Source organism: Rhipicephalus microplus, chromosome X (genome assembly GCF_043290135.1).
Source record: "Rhipicephalus microplus isolate Deutch F79 chromosome X, USDA_Rmic, whole genome shotgun sequence".
Classification (NCBI taxonomy): domain Eukaryota; kingdom Metazoa; phylum Arthropoda; class Arachnida; order Ixodida; family Ixodidae; genus Rhipicephalus; species Rhipicephalus microplus.
The window spans coordinates 25,364,628-25,386,037 of NC_134710.1; the positions used below are offsets into that span (position 1 = coordinate 25,364,628).

Genomic DNA, 21,410 nt, shown 5'->3' on the forward strand with positions numbered 1-21,410 from the left:
GCACTCAAGTCATCAATAAGTGACTCTTAAGGGAGGTACGCGGAGTAACCGACCAGTGGTGAACCTATGAGCCGTTTAATTGAGCTGGTTCACTTTGATGAGCTGAACCACTCAGAACTGCTCACTAGAGTGAGCCGCTTCGCCTACTGCAGCACAAGATGGAGCCAGGCCAGGCGCGAACTGGTTATGTGTGAGGGAAATCGCCTTGCACCTTGCGCCGCTTTTTGGTCATGTAACCCGCCGGAGCGCTTGCTCTATCCTCTCCGCTGGCTGTGCGAGGCGGGCGGCGCTCTCGGCCGCGCGTAGCATGGCTGCAAGGTCGGCACAGGAGTTTTGAAAGAGCTGCGTCGAACGAGCATCAAACTTTGTACAAAACGATATACTTAACGCACTGTGGTCAGTTCTTTTTCTTGATAGACTAAATTAGTTTGTTATATCCATTTACCGGTCAATTTTACTTCGTTACGTGGATTAAAATGCATGGTTCTCAATGGAGCTTTCAAGGGGAATTTCATTGACTTCGTTATACAGTAAAAGCTCGTTAATTCGAATTCCACGGGAACGCTGAGCAATTTCGAATTAAACAAAATTCGAAATAATGAAAGTGAGCAAAAATGGGTGGATTTCGGTGGTGGGGGCACGAAAAATATTTATTGGCCAAAAAGGTCGGTGATGACCATCTGCTTCTTTTCTCTGAATGCCACAGCTGCGGCACCCTGTTCCAGCGCGCGGACGCGGCGCAGGGAATCCTCTTCACCCTCTTCAAAGCTGAAGAAGAGACGCGCCACACTAAGTGCCTCCATCACCGCAGAATCTGACGGGCGCACAGGCGCTTCGTCATTTTCGTCTTCCTCACCTTCTGGCTCTTCAGCATCAGGCTGCGCACCGGCTACTTAAGCGATAATGTCCTCATCAGTCAGGGCACCACACACCGATGAACCGGTGTCAACTTCAACATAATCGGCAAAACGTACGCCCCGAAGAGTGTCGCGCAATGCCACTGGCATGAGCTCCTCAGCCCCATCCACGTCGACGTCACAACTATCCTGCGCACTTCCAGCTGCAAATCCACTGTGGCGGAAACAGTTTGCGATTGTGGTCGTGGTCACCTGTTCCCATGCGCGCACCAACATGTGCATGGCAGTGAGCAGCGTAATGCCGAAGTCCTTCCTGTCGCCCGCGCACAAAATCATTCTCTCCAGCAAGTGACGCCTATAAAAGCACTTAATGTTCCTTATCACACCCTGGTCCATTGGCTGTAGGGCCGCAGTCGTATTTGCCGGAAGGAACACCAACTTAGTTGCTCTCAGCTCAACGTCGACTTTGTGTGCCGAACAGTTGTCGACGACAAGAAGAACGCGTCTGCCGCCCAGTTCCATTCGCCTGTCGAATTTCAGTAGCCACTTCCTGAATAGGTCACCTGTCATCCAGGCTTTCTTGTTTGCGGCGTACTCCGTCGGCAGTGAGCGAATGCTTTTGAAGCACCGTGGCTTGAGTGCTTTGCCAATCACAAAAAGGGGGACCTTTTCCGTGCCGGTCATATTTGCGGCGACCAGAACAGTGACACGCTCTTTGCTGCGCTTGCCGCCGGCACAGCTGTCTCCTTTGTAGGTGATCGTCTTGTCTGGCTGCAACTTGAAAAATAACGCTGTCTCGTCAGCGTTAAACACATCCTGTGGTGAGTAGCTCTCCAAGTACTGCTGCAGGGTGTCGCTTCTCCAAGTAGCGCATGTTTCGGCGTCCACTTCCTTTGCCTCGCCGGATAACGTGCGGAATACGAGATTGTGCCGCTCCCTGAAACGATGAAACCATCCCTTGGAGGCAACAAAGTCTTCAATGTCCAAGCGCAGGGCGAAATCGGCTGCCTTGGCCACGATGATAGGGCCGCTCAATGCGATACTCTGGGCTCTCATTTCTTTAACCCAGATAATCAAAGCTGACTCCAGTTCCGGGAACTTCGCTGTCCTTAGCGTTTTTCGACTGGCGTCAAAATCTTCGGCTACATAGGCGTTTTCAATGGCCGTCCTGTTGCGTATGTAGGTTGACAACGTGCTCGAAGGTATGCCGTGCTTCCTCGCAATTTTGTATTTGCTCGAGTTCCCTTGGTCAACCTTTCGCAAAATCTCCACCTTCTAATTGACAGTGTTCGCGCAGTAGTTTCCCCGCGGCATCTTGCAACTTCGATGCGGAATAAGATGGCTTGACGACGTGAACGAACAACGTGCTCGAGGAACAAAGTGACGCTGCCGGGAGTGGCCTAGGACTGCTAGGACTACTCCGCCGACTCCTCAGCGTCCCGTGGGTCCCGCGTACAAGTGGCGCCAGGCACTGAGATAGTGAGACGGCTACGGAAAAAAAAAAAAAAAAAAATTGCTCCCTATACTTTGCTCGCCCTTTGCTCGGAGACCACTTGAAGCTCGAAAAAACTGGTCGTGCCACCTATCGTTCGACCGCAAAAGCTTCCACTAGTGTTTGACGATGATGACGCTCGGCGGCGCGCGCTTCGAATTATCCGTAGAGGCAGCAATTCCTGCTCGAATTAACGAATCGTTTTACACATGGTCTCCTATGCACTGCGGACCGGACTGCGGCGACCATTTCGAATTATCCAAAATTTCGAATTAATGAGGTGTGAATTAACGAGCTTTCACTGTATCTGTTATTTCGTTATATTCTATTACGCTATAATAAGATTTGAGTGTAAATGCATTTTCCTGTTTTACTCAGGCTATATTCGGGTGAAAACTTTTTTGTCGCGTTTTCTATCCCCAAATTACACCTCGGACTATATGCGGGTCCAAGCTACCGTATAAACGCGTGTAAGGGCCGCACCCGTGTACGGGCCGCACCCCGTTTTTATGACGCACATATTCGAAAAAAAAAAAATTCGCGTAAGGGCCGCACCCACACTTTCATTAACCCACACGTATTCAAAATGCGCGCGTGCATGCGAGCTTTTGAACGTCGTCAATAGATGGCGCGAAAAAACGCAACCATCATCATCACTATCAAAGTTTACAGCGGTTTACAGGTGCATCACTAGTATATTTTGTTTAACTTTCTTCGTGCTAAGGTGTTCATAAAGTTTGCTAAATATTTCAACTATTTGATTAGTGTTCATACGCTCGTTACCTAAAGGTTAAACCAGGATTTTATCCTTCGTGCCTCGCACCACTATACAAACGCGCTCTCGATATCGGCATCAGCATCACCAACTTGTGCAGTTCAGCCGGCCATTTGTAGGAGTTGTGCACGTCGTATTGTCTCTCGTGCTTGTCTTCCGCCGAGCGTTCACGTTGTAGCACGATGGGCAAGCACCTGAATAGCTACACGGCTGGCTACAAGTTAAAGGTGGTCGAGTTTGCGCTCGAGCACGGGAAACGTGCCGCCGGCAGAAAATTCGACGTCGACGAAAAGTGTGTTCGAAGATGGTGCGCACAAAAGGAAGCTCTGGAAAACACGAACAGCAAAAAGCGCGCTTTCCGAGGAAAGCCATGCAAGTTTCCGGAACTAGAAGAAGAGTTGTTCCGCTACGTGACAGAAGTGCGGAACGATGGATATGCACTAACTACAGACATGCTGCGCGTGAAGGCACTAGCCTTGGCACGTGCGAAGAATATACCAGCCGGGACTTTCAAGGCTAGCGCTGGCTGGGTGCGACGATTCCTGAAAAGGAAGGATCTCTCCTTTCGGCGAAGGACCACGTTGTGCCAGCGGCTGCCAGAGGACTACACCGATAAGGTGCTTAGTTTTCAGAAGCATGTCATCGGCCTTCGCCATCAACATAATTATCTACAGTCGCAAATAGGGAACGCAGATCAAACTCCTGTGTGGTTTGACTGCCCGGAAAACTACACAGTCGAACTGAAAGGCAAAAAGAGCGTCGCCGTGCGGACCACCGGCACTGAGCGCCAACGCTGCACAGTGATGCTTTGTGTGACCGCGGACGGGCGGAAGCTACCCCCGTACGTCGTATTGAAAAGAAAAAGAATTCCGAACGAGGTGTTCCCCAAGGGAGTCATAGTTCGAGCCCAAGAAAAGGGGTGGATGAACGATGACTTGGTGCTCGACTGGGTGAAGTGTGTTTGGCAAAACCGACCAGGAGCGCTGTTAGCCAAACGGTCACTTTTAGTATTAGACAGTTTCCGCGGTCACCTTACCGATAAGGTGAAGCTGCGCCGTGTCGGCACAGACATGGCCGTGATTCCGGGCGGCCTCACTGGAATGCTGCAGCCTTTGGACGTCAGCGTTAATCGACCTTTTAAGGTGGAATTCAGAAGGCTCTACACAGAATGGATGGCAAGCGGCAGCCACGAGCAGACGCCGACCGGACGGCTGAAGAGGGCACCGCTTGCGGCTGTTCTCGGTTGGGTACTGTCGGCGTGGAACTCAGTCTCGACGGACGTTGTGACCCGAAGCTTTAAAGTCACCGGTATATCAAACAGCTTGGATGGCGCGGAAGATGACTGCTTGTGGGAGGACGGTGCTCCGCAACACACCATCTTGGACACCGAGTCTGAGGACTCGTTGAGCGACGACGATTAAGCACATATGCAGTATGCTGCAATAAACGTTCTTCGTTCGCTAGCTGGTACGTTTTTTTCTTTTGCTTCAAAAAAAAATTGCACGTTGCGTGTATGGGCCGCACCCTGAAAATTGGCCCTCATTTCTTGAAAAAAAAAGTGCGGCCCTTACACGCGTTTATACGGTATATGCGGTCTTTTACGGTATTGTACAGCCATGCGTGAAAGCCGGAATTTTTTTTGCGACAGAATGAAAAGACCTTCTAGTTTGTACATTAAGGCAACGTTTACTGTGGCTGTGCATATATTTATTTGTTCGTAGAGGTCAGGAGATGCAAAATTTGCACTTACTGCCTCCTACCATTGAGCACATATTTATGCTGTATTCCTGGCCGTTATATATCGACAACATTTTACCTGCACCCAAATGATTCTCTTACGAATGACTAAAATCATTTCCTGAAAACACCAGTCTGAGAAACTTACTGGGGCAGTCAGTGAAGTACCAATTTGGAGCAGGGCAGAGGCTGCTATTAAGTCGGTACACAGAACCCACAGGGGACAATGGTCCCGAAGCTGAGCCTTCCAGGCACTGGCCCTTGCCTGTATTGCTGCCATCATCACACCAGCCACATCGCTCATGCTCCTGACAGGCGCTACATGTCTGGAAGTCCTCACATGACAGGGCTGTAAGGCAAACAAACAGGTACAGGATTACCCTTCAGCAACACTACTTCAGGGCTGCATTGCCATTTTGCAATATGTTTCATAGGAGTAGCCATTTCATAATGCCCACTGCAAAAGAATGATGCACAATGCACAAATAAGAAAATTCTTGCATTCGAAGCCCACTAAACTGTAAACACAGAGCTTTGCAAAATTAATGTAAATTTATAAAATTACACAATGTCATGACCTGCAAAAATAAAAATAATTTAAAATACCTACACAGGGTTTGTAAAGGTCTGACAGGCAAAAATCCATGGGCATTCAAGGTCCTGTAGCAGTATTTTTCCAAGAATACAGAGATGAATCTTCAGAAGGACTATTTTACTAGTATAATATTTTAAAAATGCTATAGTTAGTAATATTACCCTAATAATTTCTCTCTCTCTCTCTCTCACACACACACATGCAAGCACACATACACACATGCAAACACCACATTTATGCCAGACATGTCCAGCCTTTATCACTAAGTTATTACTAACAGCATTAAAAAATGTTTGCAATACAAAACAGAACTTCACAACATTAATACTACAAAGGCCTGTCTTGGTCCAGCACTTCAAACTGACGAAGTCATATGTGATACTAAAAAAAAAGGCTAATAAAAATACTGAAAACTGCACTAACATGGCCTCATATGTAATAAAGCTCCTACAATTACCAAATGGGTTTTATATGCAAGATGCCATATTTGATAGTTTATGCTTTTGCCTAGTTCAACCATGAACAAATAATAGTCACTATAGCGACAGCATAATATGCACATCAAAATACCTTGTAAATTGTGCAAGAACCACAGATTGCCATACATGCTCGATTTTAAACAAAAGTAAAAATTTTTATGTCCACATTATTTTTGTCCACTTCCCCTTTCCATTATCCCATAATGGCTACACTTCAAGCATCTTGGGGGTGCAAACACGTGTTTCACTGCGGTGGGAGAGGGTGGGATCACTGGTGCAGCTTGGGCCAGGGGGCCAGTATTGGTGTGGCTTCAGGGAGGCAAGTGCCCCTTTTGCATCCTCCTGCTGATGCACATGTCTTCAACTAAGAACTCAATTTCAATCAATAAGCTTTTCCTAGCTTCACTATCTATTTCCTGTATACGTATATGGTTGTGTACAACAAAAGTGGGCCTTTCAACAGATTTGCCTTTTTGTTCAAAGCTCTACACACTTTAGGTTCAACATGATGCTATTCAATATGGTCGAAAGAAGTGAAACTTAAAGACCCGCTTTTTTTTTGTTAGACACAATATTAATGAGAACTAACAGATAATTATGTCAAGAAAAGAGCATAATTTTCTTGTCATTGGCATCATTGTCTGTTAGTCCCCATTCATATTGTTTTCAATATGATGTAATTTTTCACTCAATATGCACATTCCATTTTTCTTTTAAGGTATAAAACAAAATAAGTATATGGGGCTGATGAAGAATAACTTTGCCAAAAACAAAAATAATGTTTGTGCTAGGTATAAAGTTAACATTTAAAAAGAAAGCTTTCCTTTGTAATACTGTATGTTCTCATACACAAAAAGAAAGTCAAAGTGGCACTGTGCATCAGTAGTTACAGCAATACATTTTTGGGTGCCTCTTCAGTATTACATCGTGCCACACTGTATGTCATTTTACTTTCTTGAAACTGCAAGAAGCCAACTCGTGAAAGTATGCAATACAAGTGAAATTTCGCAATGGCTGGAAGGTTGACCGGACCTGAGCATTTGGTGGTTGTCCATTCAGTACACTGGGCCAGGGGAAAGGTAGCAGCATATGCATTGGTTTCAAGACATCGTTGCTGGCTGATGCACCACATACAGCTGCCTAACAAACAGGCCTTGCATGTTGTTCGTGAACTGCACGAGTTATCACACTTGACTCTGTAGTTGTCCGATAGCACTGCCTTTTCTGTCTTGTTACCTGGACAAGAGGTACACATACTTAGTGTCACATGCTGGTAAAGAAAAAAATAAAAATACCATAACAAAAAGGACATGTGCTGTTGTATCTCCCTGGCAAAGCTCATACTGGCAAGCGTGAGACCTCAATTTTGTAGTCTGATGTCTCAAAGATGCACAGTGTACTATGAGCTATGCCATGAGTTTCTGCATTTTGCCCTTTTTAAATGAGGGTACCGCAGTCTTGATAACTTCAGCCATGATGGAACTGCTAGTAGCATGATGATACTAGCAGCTCTAATAGATGTTAACTATGCATACCTGAAAACAGGCAGAGTTCACAATAGCAACGTTTGTTAGCCTGATCTACAATCTCTGTCTAACACTTCCTCTGATGTCCTCCTTTAAATGTCTGTACCACACTATGAAACCACCCAATTACCCAACCCAGATGGTTAGGCTACAAATTAGAAAGAGACAGAAAGAGAAAAGCCTTAAACAGACAGTAAAGAGAAAAAGAATTTGTCTAGTACTATTAGTAAACTACAACTAAAATTTTCATTTCTATCACTTGCTGTGTCATCCTAAACTTACCTCTTCTGAACCCTCTTTGTAGGCCTCCAGGTTTCTGCTCCATAGGGAAGTACCGGTAAGATGCAGTCGTTATATGCCTTCCTCTTGAGGATTAATGAATGGTAGACTACCATTTATGACTTGAAATGCTTGCTGAATATGCTCCCCTCCACTCATTCTTTTCGTTATTTCATTCTGATGGTTTGGCTCCACGATTACTACCTGTCCTCAGTAGACTTATTGCTTTACCACTTCCAGTGTCTCGCAACCCATCACAACGTGCTCTTCTATGCCTAGACGGTTACACGACTAGTCTGCCACCAGAATGTGCCATCAGAAAGCACATAACCAGGTTGAATGGCGGAACATGGGAGAGGCCTTTGCTCTGCCGTGGGCGCAGTCAGGCTGATGATGATTAGTAAATTACCACTTCATAATACCAAAAACAATAATTTCATTTGAAGGAGACACTTGGGAGAGAAAAAACAACAACAAAAGAAATGTACAAAGAAAAGCGGATACAGTTTTTTGAAGGTCTGTAATTATTTAATATTACATTAATTTTGAAGTGACTGCTCTATTGTAGGTGTACACAGGTAAACCTCACTTAATAAGGTTTAAAGAGGAGTTGAATGCAACAAATACACCGCACCCAGATCTTGTGCAGCTATACATTGTGTTGGCATTGGTAGTACCACAATAAAAAATCATGATCTAATATGGCAGAGAAGTTGAGAAATTCCTTGGTTTTTGGGAAGAATTTGGTTCTTTATATTCATTAACATGACAACTGTACTTGGCTAAGATTAGGCTTTGAATACACTTATTTTTATGGGCGATTTAAAGGTTAGTTGCACTGTAGCTACTTTGTTATACTAACACATTTTGTTGTAATAAGGGTGCCATGACATCCATGTTCGTCAGTTCGTGTCTTCACTTTGTCCCGTCCTTTTTTGCACCCATACTTATTTATCTCAAGTAATGAACCAATTAGCTCAGCAACAAGCTCTGTAGAAGAGTTAAGGCAAGATCAAGTTGATTCCAGACGACAAGGACAACAGCAACTAAATCAATAACAATGCGTAATGCAATGCCCTTGAACCTGAAATGCACCAGCAGACACTGTTATCCTTGTCACGATTTTTTTTCCTGCTGTATGCAAGTCTAATATCTAAATGGTGCCATAAGTTGGAGATCGAACATCTGGTACAGTAATTTAACAGCGTACAAGTGTGTAGACGATTTCGGTGCTTGTAAACAAACTGGCTCGCGCCGAACGGCCTATCCCAGCAAACTTCCGGTACGGCACTTCCGGCAATACTTTTTCAATGGTTCCGGCGGTGTTTTCGTGGTGTGTTTCAGTTTGCGGCTCTGTAGTTTCTGGCGCATTCCTTAAGATGTGTTTGCAGCAACATCTATCAACTATATAAAGGTGCTCACTGCTCGCGTGGTCGATGGGCGGCGCGCAAAATATCTGTCGTGGCGTTCCGATGAGTGCGGCCCCCTGCTCCATGTTGCCTCTGATAGTGATCGCGCCTTTATACAAACAGAAAATGCACAAACTGCAGGAGAAGTTTGTCAGCGAACTTAATTGGGCCAGTTCGTTCTGCATGGCAACAATGTGGATGCGCTTTGAAAACGCGGACCTGGAAATGACAGCGCACACCTGTCTTTTCCCTGTCTGCATCTTCAAAGCGCACTCACATCGTTGACATGCGGAAGAAGGGTCGCTCGATTCATTGTGAAGTTGTTGAATCCAGCTTTTCGACTAGAACTGGAAACCTTCTTATTGTTGAACCCCGAACATATTTGTGTTTTCGTCTAAGCATACAACCTCAGGATAAAACGCTTATTTCCACGCCTGTCACACCGGGCACTTTTTGAACAGATCAGCGCGATCGGAATCGCTCGTGATTCGAACTCTTCATGTGACTGAGAAGTTATAAAAGGTGCTAATGTGATGACGTCAACTGCGACTGCAGGGTCACGCGAACTGTTATGGTTTACACATGAGTAAGCTATTCATGAATCAAACTTTCAAGTTGAATTTAACTATAATACAGTCCATGTTCACATCCAAAAGATATATTAGCCAGAATGCGGTGATGTTGATTAGCAGCAGAAAGACTGGTGATGAGTCATTTGCTCGCACAGATAAGAGCCCACTCGCCGGAGTTGCCCTCAAAAAAAAAAAAAAAAAAAATCAAGTGCAAAGAGAACGAAACGTGCACACCACAGCGTACACTGTGCGGCGATTCATGTTAAGCGCGGGTACTTTGCGTCCCGTATTGTTTCGAACAGTGCACATACTTGATATCGCTCAAACTATAAAATGAACACCTTTGCAATGGATTTTCAATGTTAGCTTTCACGTTTTGCTGCCCATTTCAGGCGACAGTACACTTATGTGCCACGGGAGGAACACGGCAAAGACTGCATGGTGTGTTCCCAGTAACCGGGAGCCTTCGACTATAGTCTAACGTGTGAGTATCGCTTCTGTGCCATCAGTCTGTGCTGAGCTTTACATTGCCTTTGATGGAATGCAGAACAAACCTACGCGCTCTTAGGAATCCAATTGTCTCGTGTGAGCCCTACAATGCAGGTGCTCTTTCTATCGTCATTGGTCGGAAAACAGAGCATTTTGACTAGCATATAAAATTAATTTAGACATGTAGACTGCATCCTGGCTTGACACAGCTGTGCTCGAGTTGCCTGCACTTCATCGGAATAATTTTATCCGCATGAAACATTGAAACACAAGCAGCCGCGGCCAGCAACAAACACTAAAACCACACAAAAACAAGCAAAACCAGAAGTTTCCAGGGGTGGTTTTCGGTGAACTCACAATGTTGTTAGAGACTGGCAGGCTCTGGCGTAACCGTCTATATTCCTAGTGCTCTGCCCATAAGTTACTGGCAAAGATCGAGTAAATAACAATCATACTGCTTTTCATTGTAACAGAATCTATGACAGCATAGCAAAGAAAGCAAGAAAATACATTACCAGAGTCACGAACAAATGTGTAGCAACGATGATCATTCTGCCAGCCACAATGAAATTCGGTGTGACAAGCATGGCAGTTATGAAGCTTGTCACAATTGCTGCTTTCAGATTGCTGGCATTGTTCCACATCAGTCTGGTTCTCTCTTGCATCAGCTAAGCCCTGGAAACAACATTTCTCTCACTAGAAGGCCTTGAATGTGTTGTACTACCGATAATATAATTCATTTGTGCAATGTTCAATACACTAACATATGGTCATAGTAACAAGAGCAGGGTTTCTACCAACCTTAGATCCTTTAGGACAGCGCTTGTGAGCACATACAGTGCCACACCACACGCAACCATAGTTATTCTGCAAACAGCTTGGACATGAAGTCTGCTTTTCACATAGCACAGTCAGGTTGGCCGCTGGGAAAAAAGTTGTTATCGAGTTTTACCAAAGGCCAGGAACAACACAGCAAGCCAGATAGTGTACATCAGGATGAAACCAAAACAATGGCTGCAATAAGAGGGATACAAAAGCGTTTCATCCATACTCGGCTGATCTTACATGCTGCATAGCCTGTATCCTAGACAGTCATGTGAAATGAAGCATAAGCATAATGTGACAACAAGAAACAAATGTAGTTGCAGTTGTAAATACCACACTGAGATTATAAAAGAGAGCAGCTGAACACAAATAAATACAGAATACCAAATCATGCGTCAAAAATAAATATTGCTGCAGGAATGGAACTGGAAGTGTTTATGGAAGCTCTTTTCCTGGCCTATATATTTACTAATACTGTGTAGCTGAGAAATGGCTTCAGTATGAAGGAACTAGTGACTAAAGTCAACCACCAGTGTTCATTTTTAACAGGCGAGGTACCAGAATGAGTCAAGTCAGATTAACGGTTGTTCCTGAAGATGTGACATAAGATAAAGAGTTAGTCTTTTTGCAAGATGGCGCTTCATCAACGAGAATAAGTAAACATGTAAAATACACCACCTTGAAGTTTTTGCCCTAGCTTTAGGTGATGTCGTTTATTGTGATGACATCTTTTTTAGACCCTAATTAAAAGTTTATAAACTAATAAGCATTGCACAGCATCTTAAAAGAACCAAGGATTGTACATAATGAGCCAAGATGTAGTATTTTTGCAAAAAAAAAAAACTTTTTTACACTTCTGTATGAGTAAATATCTTTTTTTAAGCAAATACCGCTGAACAGAAATCTTGTAAATGAACTAGCTGCTCAAATGAAACAACTGCTTGAAATATGGCTGATTTTGCACTACCATTCTGCACTCCTCTATATCTCTCAATAAACAGAACTTCTGTTAAAGGAACATATTTTCTTGGCCCCTTCAAGTTCAATTTAAAGTGTCTGACGTAAATGTAAGTGGAGTCTTACAAAAATGCTTTACAAATCTAAATTGACTTAGTGTGGCTGTTTGATTTAGCATCCCATTGAGAAGCTATGGGCCCATGTACAGTCAAAGTCAAGCCAAAAAGAGAAAGTAGGGTATGTATAGAAGACTGTGCTTACGTTTCACTGAGTACACGAAAAAACTCTACCTGACTTTCGGGGACATGTGTGGATACCCTTGGTGGCATTGAAGAGATGAAACGCCTGGCAGGCCTTTTTGTCTGGGTTCCAAGCACACTTGATGCCAGTTGCAGATGTAATGCACTTTTCGGGAGTGGAGAAACTTCGGCATGACCCTGTGAGGTTGAAATAAGACTGGCTCTGAGAAGGTGCTATTCAGCATTGAACTAGTAGTTGCAACACGTCTACATCTTGCAAGAACATCACAGCAGCCTCAACAAACATACCTGGTGTATATTTCACAATACTTGTCAGCATCTGGCCATTAAAACCACCGAAAATATACATTGACCTGCACAGAAACAGTAAAGGACAGTAATCAGCCTTTGATGCGGCTGCTTCATACAGTTCAATAAATGTGAGCACATCATGATCTATACACAAATAACTTTTTTTAAAAGTGAATGCGAATAGAAAAAAAAATAATGCAATGTATCATGACTGCAAAAGCTATTTTAATATATAGAAATTTGCTGCCCTCAAAAGAGGGCACCAGTCTAATAATCAGAGTTCATAGCACTTACGTGAAACAAAATTCAAAGGTATTCAAGGACTTTTAAAGACCTAACAAATACTTTCCAAGGACATAAAGTAACATTTGAAACCGCAGAAAATGACAACACCACTTTTTACAGCATAAAAATTTTTACTTTACTTTATTTGTATGGTTGGCACCATGAACGCACTCAAGTTACCATGGACTGTTGTCGCTTTTGTGTTCTCAATGTGTTTCGTACTCTTCATGTGACTTAAAGGGACCCTGAAACACTTTTTCAAGTTACCATAGAATGAATTCACTGAAAGAGCTTATTGCCTTACGAATTCAACACCGCAAAAATTTTAAGAATCCGTCCAGTGCAAGGGGAGTTACAAAGGTTTGTCGCATGCTGCAATTGCATTCTCTCTTGTCTCATCTTGACGAAAGCGCTGGAAGCTAAGCAAGGAAGGATGACAGGGCCACAGAAAAACACCTCGCACGCCTCGTGACCTTGAGCCCCCCCCCCCCCCCTTTCCCCCCTTTGAATGCGCAACTTTTTCAGTGTGATCGCGCGCGCACGCGTGGACAAGTAGTGGCCTCTCGCGGTGATCTGTGTAACGAGCGAGTGTGCCATGTTCATATCAGCCAATGGCTGATAGACGGGCTTACTACGTGTGATTTTGGGGCATATTGAGTAATTTATAGCTGACAATTTATAGCTGACATTGATAATTTATTGTGAATTCCAGGCTGCATGCTGTGCTATAATATTTGGCTCGTGTGTTGTCGGGAGCCTCTACTACCGATTGGCAGCCTTTGCTGACCATGCTCAAAAAGTGTTTCAGGGCCCCTTTAAGGGCACACTCCCCCATTGATGACAAGTCGAAGCTTTTCTTACATGAGAACACTTTGCCTGATAAGAGTTTAATGTATCCGGTGCTATCTACTCCCTATAAACAGCAATGCATGACCAAGACAGCTGGAATTTGCACTTGCCTGGCATAGTTTCACCATAAGCGACGCGACTGAGGATATCCGCACACACTTGCACAGTCTCCACAAAAAAGCCAGACTTAGCTCCATTGCTGCTGTAACCACACAAGCGCTACTACAACTACACTGTACTACAACTATGGTCCCCTAGAATATACTGGCAAGTCTGCCGTTTCCGCTCTCTGTCGTGTCCGCACTGATGATGCATGCTCCGTGGTCACGGTGCTCCGATAGATCGTGGCGCCCCTTGCCCCCAAGCGCATGAACCAGTGGCACGGCCATGTGCGTGCCACTCGTTCATGTGCTGGGGACCAGGGGGCGCTGCGCTCTATAGGAGACCCGTGACCGCGAGGTATGCATCACTGAGTGGTCGCACTATGACTACAGTGTACTAGAAGGGGAAGTGTGCTGTGCACGGCGCGTTCCAATGGAGGCGAGGGGGCCCCCGCAGCGATCAAGCAGGTTGAGTACAGCCTGGGGGCGCTAGAGAAAGATGCGAGCCAGAGGAGCGCATGTGTCAACACATGTTGCGCTGTCAGTGTGGCCGTTTACGCGTGAGTAGTTCCTCGTTGCCTGTATTTTTCGCATTGAATAACTCTGCTCCTCGCCAGATTGTGCTGTAGATGAGTGAAGAAGTTACGGTGGTGTTTGCACTTGTCAACTGGAATGAGAAGAAATAGCTGGGAGACAGCGTAATAAGCCAGACTGCTTTTGCTTTGTGCTAAATTGTAACAGCGGCTACAGCTCGTGTAAATAGGCACACTCCTTATTTCGGGTGCCGTTGAAGCTGACTGCTGAGAAGAATGGTCGCGCAACATCACGAGAGCTGATCGAGTCCTGGACAAGAGCAGCGCTGTTTGTGAGCGACACATCAAAGCAAGGTTCGTACAGAGAACTTTCAAGATGACTATCGATGGTAAGGTTATTGAGATTCCCAGACACCTGACACCATTCCTACAATTTTTCCTGATGCTCCCAAGTAACTTTTAAAATCGCTGGCGAAAAAAACAGAAGGATCGCAACCTTAGCTATCAGATTCTCCCCAAACCGAAGCGAAGACGTGAGAGCAACACGTTGTCAGAAGTTGAGTCGAACGACGTTGATCAAGGCAGTTCAGTCGAAGATGTTCCTGAACAGGAATGCCAAAGAATGTCGAATGATGTTGGCGGAGATGGTACCAGTGAAAAAGCTAGTGACCAAGAATTTCAAGGGCTGTCATTTTCAAAGCTCACGATTCCAAATGAGTGGTCAGAAATTTTCCTGCCGTGTTGCGGACTCATTTCTTTATGCCAAGTTGGAAGCCAATGCTGCTGAACATAGCAAGGTAGCATTAAAAAAAAGCTGATTCAGATCAAGAAGCAAGGCGCTGAAAGTGCTGCAACTGCTGAAGTTCTCATAAGAGGAAAAAAGTGGCGCCAGGAGGAACTCGTAGCATGAGAAGGAGCAGAGTTGCTGATAAAGAATGTGAGCAAATTGACTTTGTGTCCCGGCATGGGAATGAAGCCTTTAGCTAGTAAATGCCCGTCGTTTATTGGGGTGTTCTCTTCGAATAACTGCATGCTTGTAGTAAATGACCTCAGTGCTTGTGCTCACTGCAAATATTAGAGAAAGCTGATACTGAACCATCTTTCCAGAAGACGATGCCAGAAGATGTTTACAAAACAGTCTTTGCAATAATATACAACATGACCTTTGGAGAACAAAAGCCACACTTAGCAGCACAAAAATAAGATTGAGCCGAGTGAAAGCAATGAGAAGTTATCTGAAGTAGCAGTATGTGAAAAAATCAGAGGTCTTCGATTGACGCTTGCCGACCGTTTAGTATGCGAAGCAATATAAAAAACATAATTAAAAGACTAAGGACCGAACACAGACACTTGTATGCAAAAAAATAGATTTTTAAGCTCTATAACTTGATATGTTGAAATTCACCCAATACTATTTGAAAGTACATCACTACTACATAAAGTTTAGTAATTTCGGAAAGAAACAAGTTTGGCTGGTGTAAACGACCTCACCGAAACGTAGTAGGGTGTTTTTGTGTACGCTCGTTATAGCGAGAGAATGACTAATGCCTATGCGAAAGAGCTGAATTTCACCATTAAGTGGCATTTATCGCATAAAAAGCCGCGACGACAACTCAGAACAACACACAAATCGGCCACACAGCCCGCTCACAGAGCCATTGCGACAGCGAGCGTAGCGCTCCTTTAGCCAGCAGCGTCCTCTAGTCGCGCGCGGAGCGGTCATCGCTAGGAAGACCCTCTTTCCGGCGCCGTACGGCACACTTCCCCTTCTAGTACACTGTACTATGACTGCGCTATGGCTAGAGAAATGGATTGGATTGAATGGTTTGTTGGTTTGAGAGCACGTAGTTGCCAGGCAAGAAAAACAATCCACTAAATTATGGCTTAAGAAACTTCTGTTGACAAAATGCAAAGAAATTTAAGGACTTCAAACAACTTTAAAGGTTTTGAAGGCCTTGAAAATGCCATTTTGAAATTCAAGAGTTTTCAAGGGTTTCAAGGACTGCTAGGAACCCTGGCTCTAAAGTTAAAATGATCTTTGGCCATATAAAACACTTTCACTGAAACGAAATAAGACCGAAGAGAGCAAAAAATTCATAGCTGGTATTGACTGTTCAATTTCTACTAAAGAAGCACACAGACTACACAGAGTTACGACCGTCATCATTATTGAAGTTTTTCGGCCTTTGTGAACGGGACGAAAATATTTCGACGCATTCCAAGCAAGGGTGTGCCGTCAAGTGTGCCGTCAAGACGGGTTGATTTCTTCTCAGCAAAACCTGAACAAGGGGTTCGGGACGGGTTCGCGCAAAGAAAACGCACGAGCCAAGAGAGGACATTGTGAGCTCGACTCAAGAAAGGCCGTTGTGTTTGCTGCGAGCAAGGCTTTTGAGGCAGACAAGGAGGCAGCTGGGACATTTTAGAGGTCACCGAGGAGAAATCTCGGAACCAGCATGGTATTTGCAGTTCAAGCTGAAAGCTAAGGCCAAACTGGTTGTGGCTGCACTTGTGAGGTGAAGCGGAGGCCCGGATATGCGCAGCTAAGGCACAGCTTCTAGCAAACAACCAGGAATGGAATGTGGGGTGGAAGGAAAGGAAAGGGCACTATCTGCTGTAGCCCTTGCGGGAGCCCACCTCGACGACGAGGGATTAGTCGACCCCTGTTCCTTCCCCCTTTCTCCATAAGATCGGCTGAATGAGGTGGCATATTTTGACGATATGCTGGCACACCACTACAATGTCCTACCCAAACAGTCAGGCAAGTTTGACACGTGTACTGGCAGCCGGTTTTTTGAACTTCACCCAACTGCCAGAAGGATCTTGAAAACCAATATCATCGGACGTGCGCGAAACTTGGTGATGTGTGCGAAAACGTCCGTTCAGTACGTTTGTGACCATATTTGCACATCGTGTAGACTGTGCCCTCTCCGCATGCATTGTGTGGTGTCTTTCCTCTCCTTCGTGGGTGGAGCACCTAGACCATGGAGCGCCCTATTGGCGGAAGCCGCGGACAATGCGCCCAGGGTTGGCAACGAGGCGCTATATAAGTCGAAGACTCGTGTATTTGAAGTTCTACAGTTCAACAGTTCTCATGTACATTTCTTGACTTCTACTTGATCACTTGATCATCTCTTCGAATTCTCAGTTACTAACCAACCATGTAAATAAAATGTTTTTACGGGCGCCTCATCTGACTTGTTCGACGATGGGTCCCAGGACGGAGGCCCGCTACCAAACTGAGACCCGCGGGACCCCGGCGTCGCAACAACTGGATGGCAGCGGTGGGATAGCGTCAACCCAGGTCGCAACCAATGATTCAGCGAAGAGATGGCGTCAACCCAGGTAGCAACGACTCGACGACAGCAGTCAGATGCTACAACCCCATTGACTTCGAGAGGCGAATGGACGACAACGGACGGATGATCCGAGCTCATCGACTTGAGAGGCAGCCGAACGACAATTCTGGGATAACACGAGGTCATCGACTGCGAGAGGCAACCGGAAAGCACTGCTGAGATGCACGACGCTGGAGGCATGACTGCGAGCCGGGTGAGTGCCGACTTTCTCTGTTAAACATTACCAGGCATTTACTAATGTGTGAGTAAAAGCTGGTAGGGAGCATAGCTTTTTTGGTCATTGTGTAACGGGCGTCAGGCAGATTGGGAGATAACTTGTTTAAGCTATGGTCTGTGGGTGACGGCAAGGTTAACAGTGACAGAGCCATTTTAGTCATATGGTTAACAGATAACTTGCGTCGGGCAGATAATTGTGAGATAGCTTGTTCAAGCTATAGTCTGTGGGTGACGGCAAGGTTAACAGTGACAGAACAGGATTCCGTGTAAGAGCTTAAGGAAGCTTTTGCAGACTAAGTTAACAGGTAACTTGAGGCAAGGCAGAAAACTGGGGCTGTCGTTGTTATCAGGGTTACTTAGCTGCAAGACAGGAATCATTTGTGGAACAGAGAACGGTACCGGAAGCAGTCATGAATCTGAAAGCCCTGCAAAAACCGATGTTGCTAGCGATCGCAAGGAATATGAACCTAGATGTGTCAGACTCCCCAACAAGAACAGGACTGATCGAGCGGATCGTTGGGACAGGGTTGGTTGATGAGGAACTCTCAGGCTATGTCATGGACATTGAGGAAGCAAATGCAGAAGCCCAGAAAAAAGAGGCAGAGGCAGAAGCCTAGAGAAAAGAGGCAGAAGCCCAGAGAAAAGAGAAAGCAGTCATGAGCCTTAAAGCCTTGCAAAAACCTATGTTGCTAGTGATCGCAAGGGAGATGAACCTAGATGTGTTGGACTCCCCAACAAGAACAGGACTGATCGAGCGGATCGTCGGGACAGGGTTGGACGATGAGGAACTCTCAGGCTACGTCATGGACATTGAGGAAGAAAGGGCAGAAGCCCAGAGAAAAGAGGCAGAGGCAGAAGCCGAAAGGATACGTATACATGAGGCTCAAATGCGAGAACTAGACGAAGACATTGCAAGGATGAATCGTAAAACTAGGGCACAGCATCGGAAGCGTCTTTGTACGTGTATATGTTCAGTATGTGTCGAGCCCGAAAGGTGCAATAAAGTGGCGAATACGGTGAAGTGTGAAGTCTCCAAAAAAGCCGCTGTTTGCGAGGTACCGCCCGAGAAAGATACGCGTCTCTATCAGTGCGACATGCAAAGTGATCCTTCGGCGGAGAGAAAAGAGCAACAGGTGGTTGTTAGTGAAATTGCGCCTCGGGAAAGTACGCGACTCTCCGATGGTACGAAGGCAGTGCATGTAGAGAGCGGGACGGTGGCTGGTATTCAAACTGTAGCAAGTCCAAAAGGTGTTCCATGTGAGACCGAGGCTGGTTCCAGTCGCCCTGGTGGGGTCATTGAACAGATTGATGAGCTGGAGACCACGCTCGAGCTTCAGCAAGGGAATGACTTTTCGGATGTTGAAATAGAGGACGACGAAAGTAGTCCTAAATGTAGCGAAGACATAACACTACTGAAACCCGACAGTACTGCCAGCGAGGGCGAGTTACTGTTGAAAGTATTTCCTACAGATAGAGTGGGAAATGTCTCGGAGCATGAGAAGGTACATTGCGAGGATGTCGTAGGTGTACAAACAGGCACAAGTTCGGTGGAGGGTCGTTTTGAGGAAAGGTCTAATCCCAGCAGTATGGACGGAGCTTGTTAGATAGAGACATGCCTCGTGCAGCGGCACGCAAGCGATCGGCCGGACGATAAAAACTACCTGGAAATTGAGAAGGATGCGAATTTCCAAGAGTTCAGATCTGTGGAGGGCCCAGCCTCTGGTTTTGCGAGGGGTAGCACAGATAAATTAGCCCGACAGAGCAACGGAGTGGAGAAATCGAAGGGCAAAGATTGCAGAAAGGGTGGTGCACAGGCACATCTGAACTGTAAGATTGCCGATGATGCAACCAAAGAAGTTTGTAACAACCAAAGAAAAGTTGTACGTAAGCGTCACCGCAAAAGAAGGAAGCGGGTACGTGCGGCACCACAATAGGTGGAGGCAGAAAGCACGCCGCAGAGAAAACGGAAAGGTTGGACATCGGCAATTCAAGAAAAGGTCCTTAGACGCGTAGGGTCAGGCAAAATTGGCGAGAGAGGAGTAGCGGAAAGAGACACTCGTCCCCAAGAAAAAAGACGCGGTTGAAAAGAACAGGTTTGCATAGACAACAAGGTCGACAGTTTCTCAAAAGAAAGGCTTCTGGTCTTAAATTCAGGGGGGAACCAATTGCCAAAGGACAATGGCGAATCTTTCCCCCGCACTTCAAGAATCTTCGGTGTCCCGAAGAAAGCCGGCCAGAATCAGGAATGAGGCGAGATAGCAAAGTTGGGCTAGGAGCTCACGCTCATTGTGGCCTCTGGCGATGGCGAAAGCGGCAGAGAACAGGACCGCCATGTGCAAGACTAAAAGCATGAAGGTCGGCTGCAAGCTTTTCGCAGAATGCAACCCAGAGTTTCTGGAAAGGAGCTTTTCTCAATATTTTTTCCAGTTTTGAACCTTTGAAGTCAAGTTTTTTTTTGTACGTAAGGTTTGATAAGAAAACAAAGATTGATTTTAAAGAGTTCATGCTAAACGCAGATTGTGTTACATTTGCAATCAAACACGCGTTTAGATTTTTCAGATGGTATGGAAGCGTACCTTTGGTCGTAAAATGTTACAGCACTCTATAAGTGCGAATAGAGCTAACGCACCTGAAGGAACCCAGCGCGTTCTTTATCCAAGGGGCTGCCATTATAAGGTATCATTAACCAAACAAGACTATTACACAAGGTTTAGTTCGGTCACTTTGGTTTTGATAGAATGCTTAAGTATCATGTGATAGTTTGGGCGGAGCATTACGCGTTACCGAAAGTCGAGGTAGGAGCGACAATTTTGACAGTTGTAAGATGCAGCCGAATCTAGGGTGAAAGATTTGAGTCTGTCAGGGTGTGTCCTACTAAAGACGTGAAGAAACGGTAACGTTTGAGCCTGGGTTATAGCGTGCGCAGAAAGCTGGCACGAAGGCTCAAGTTTTTCTTCGTCTGTAAACGGAACTCATGCGAGAATTCTTCATTTTGAGCAGCTTTTCGTTGTTTTGCAAGGGTCCAGTTTAGGTGGTGGAAAAGCCTAGATTACTAGATTACCTAGATTACCAAGTTATTTAGAGGTGGAGCATTGTCCTCTCTCGGGGCTACTGCCTTTGTTCTCTAAGAATGGCCGCCTGCTGCGTTGAAGCCTCGTTTTACAACAGTATACATTTGACATACGTTTCAAAAAGAGGGATACCCCATGGCAACGCTGGGTGTTTAAGTCGCTGTCCCTGACGAGAACGGCATTCTCGAGAGTTCCGAAATATTTTTTTTCCTGACCTAGACGAGGACCATTGATTAGGTTTTGTTGTTGTTTTGTTGCATTTTAGAGTTCGTTGAACTCATGGTGAGTACATTGAAGACACCACTATTCAAGGTTTCAGGTTGGGTGTGCTTCTGGTGCTGTTATTCTGTTTCACTCAAATGTAGGAGAGGAATTTAGAATAACTAGAGTACTTCTTTTAATTAGTTATAAAAGGGTAAATATTCCTGGTGGGGTTTGACGGAATTGTCTGGCGCT

At 45.3% G+C, this 21,410-nt stretch overlaps 1 protein-coding gene across 1 annotated transcript in view; it reads right to left on the reverse strand.

Moving 5' to 3' along the window:
* The window catches only part of dsd (attractin-like protein dsd), a 147,706-nt gene that overhangs the window by 60,211 nt on the left and 66,085 nt on the right, over positions 1–21,410 (reverse strand). Inside the window, exons 11-16 of the mRNA XM_037426686.2 lie at positions 12,541–12,605; positions 12,283–12,429; positions 11,012–11,133; positions 10,726–10,885; positions 6,968–7,171; positions 5,010–5,210 (exon numbers count right to left, since the gene is read on the reverse strand). Of these exons, the coding sequence (XP_037282583.1) occupies positions 5,010–5,210; positions 6,968–7,171; positions 10,726–10,885; positions 11,012–11,133; positions 12,283–12,429; positions 12,541–12,605 (899 nt within the window). The remainder of the gene's footprint in view (positions 1–5,009; positions 5,211–6,967; positions 7,172–10,725; positions 10,886–11,011; positions 11,134–12,282; positions 12,430–12,540; positions 12,606–21,410) is intronic.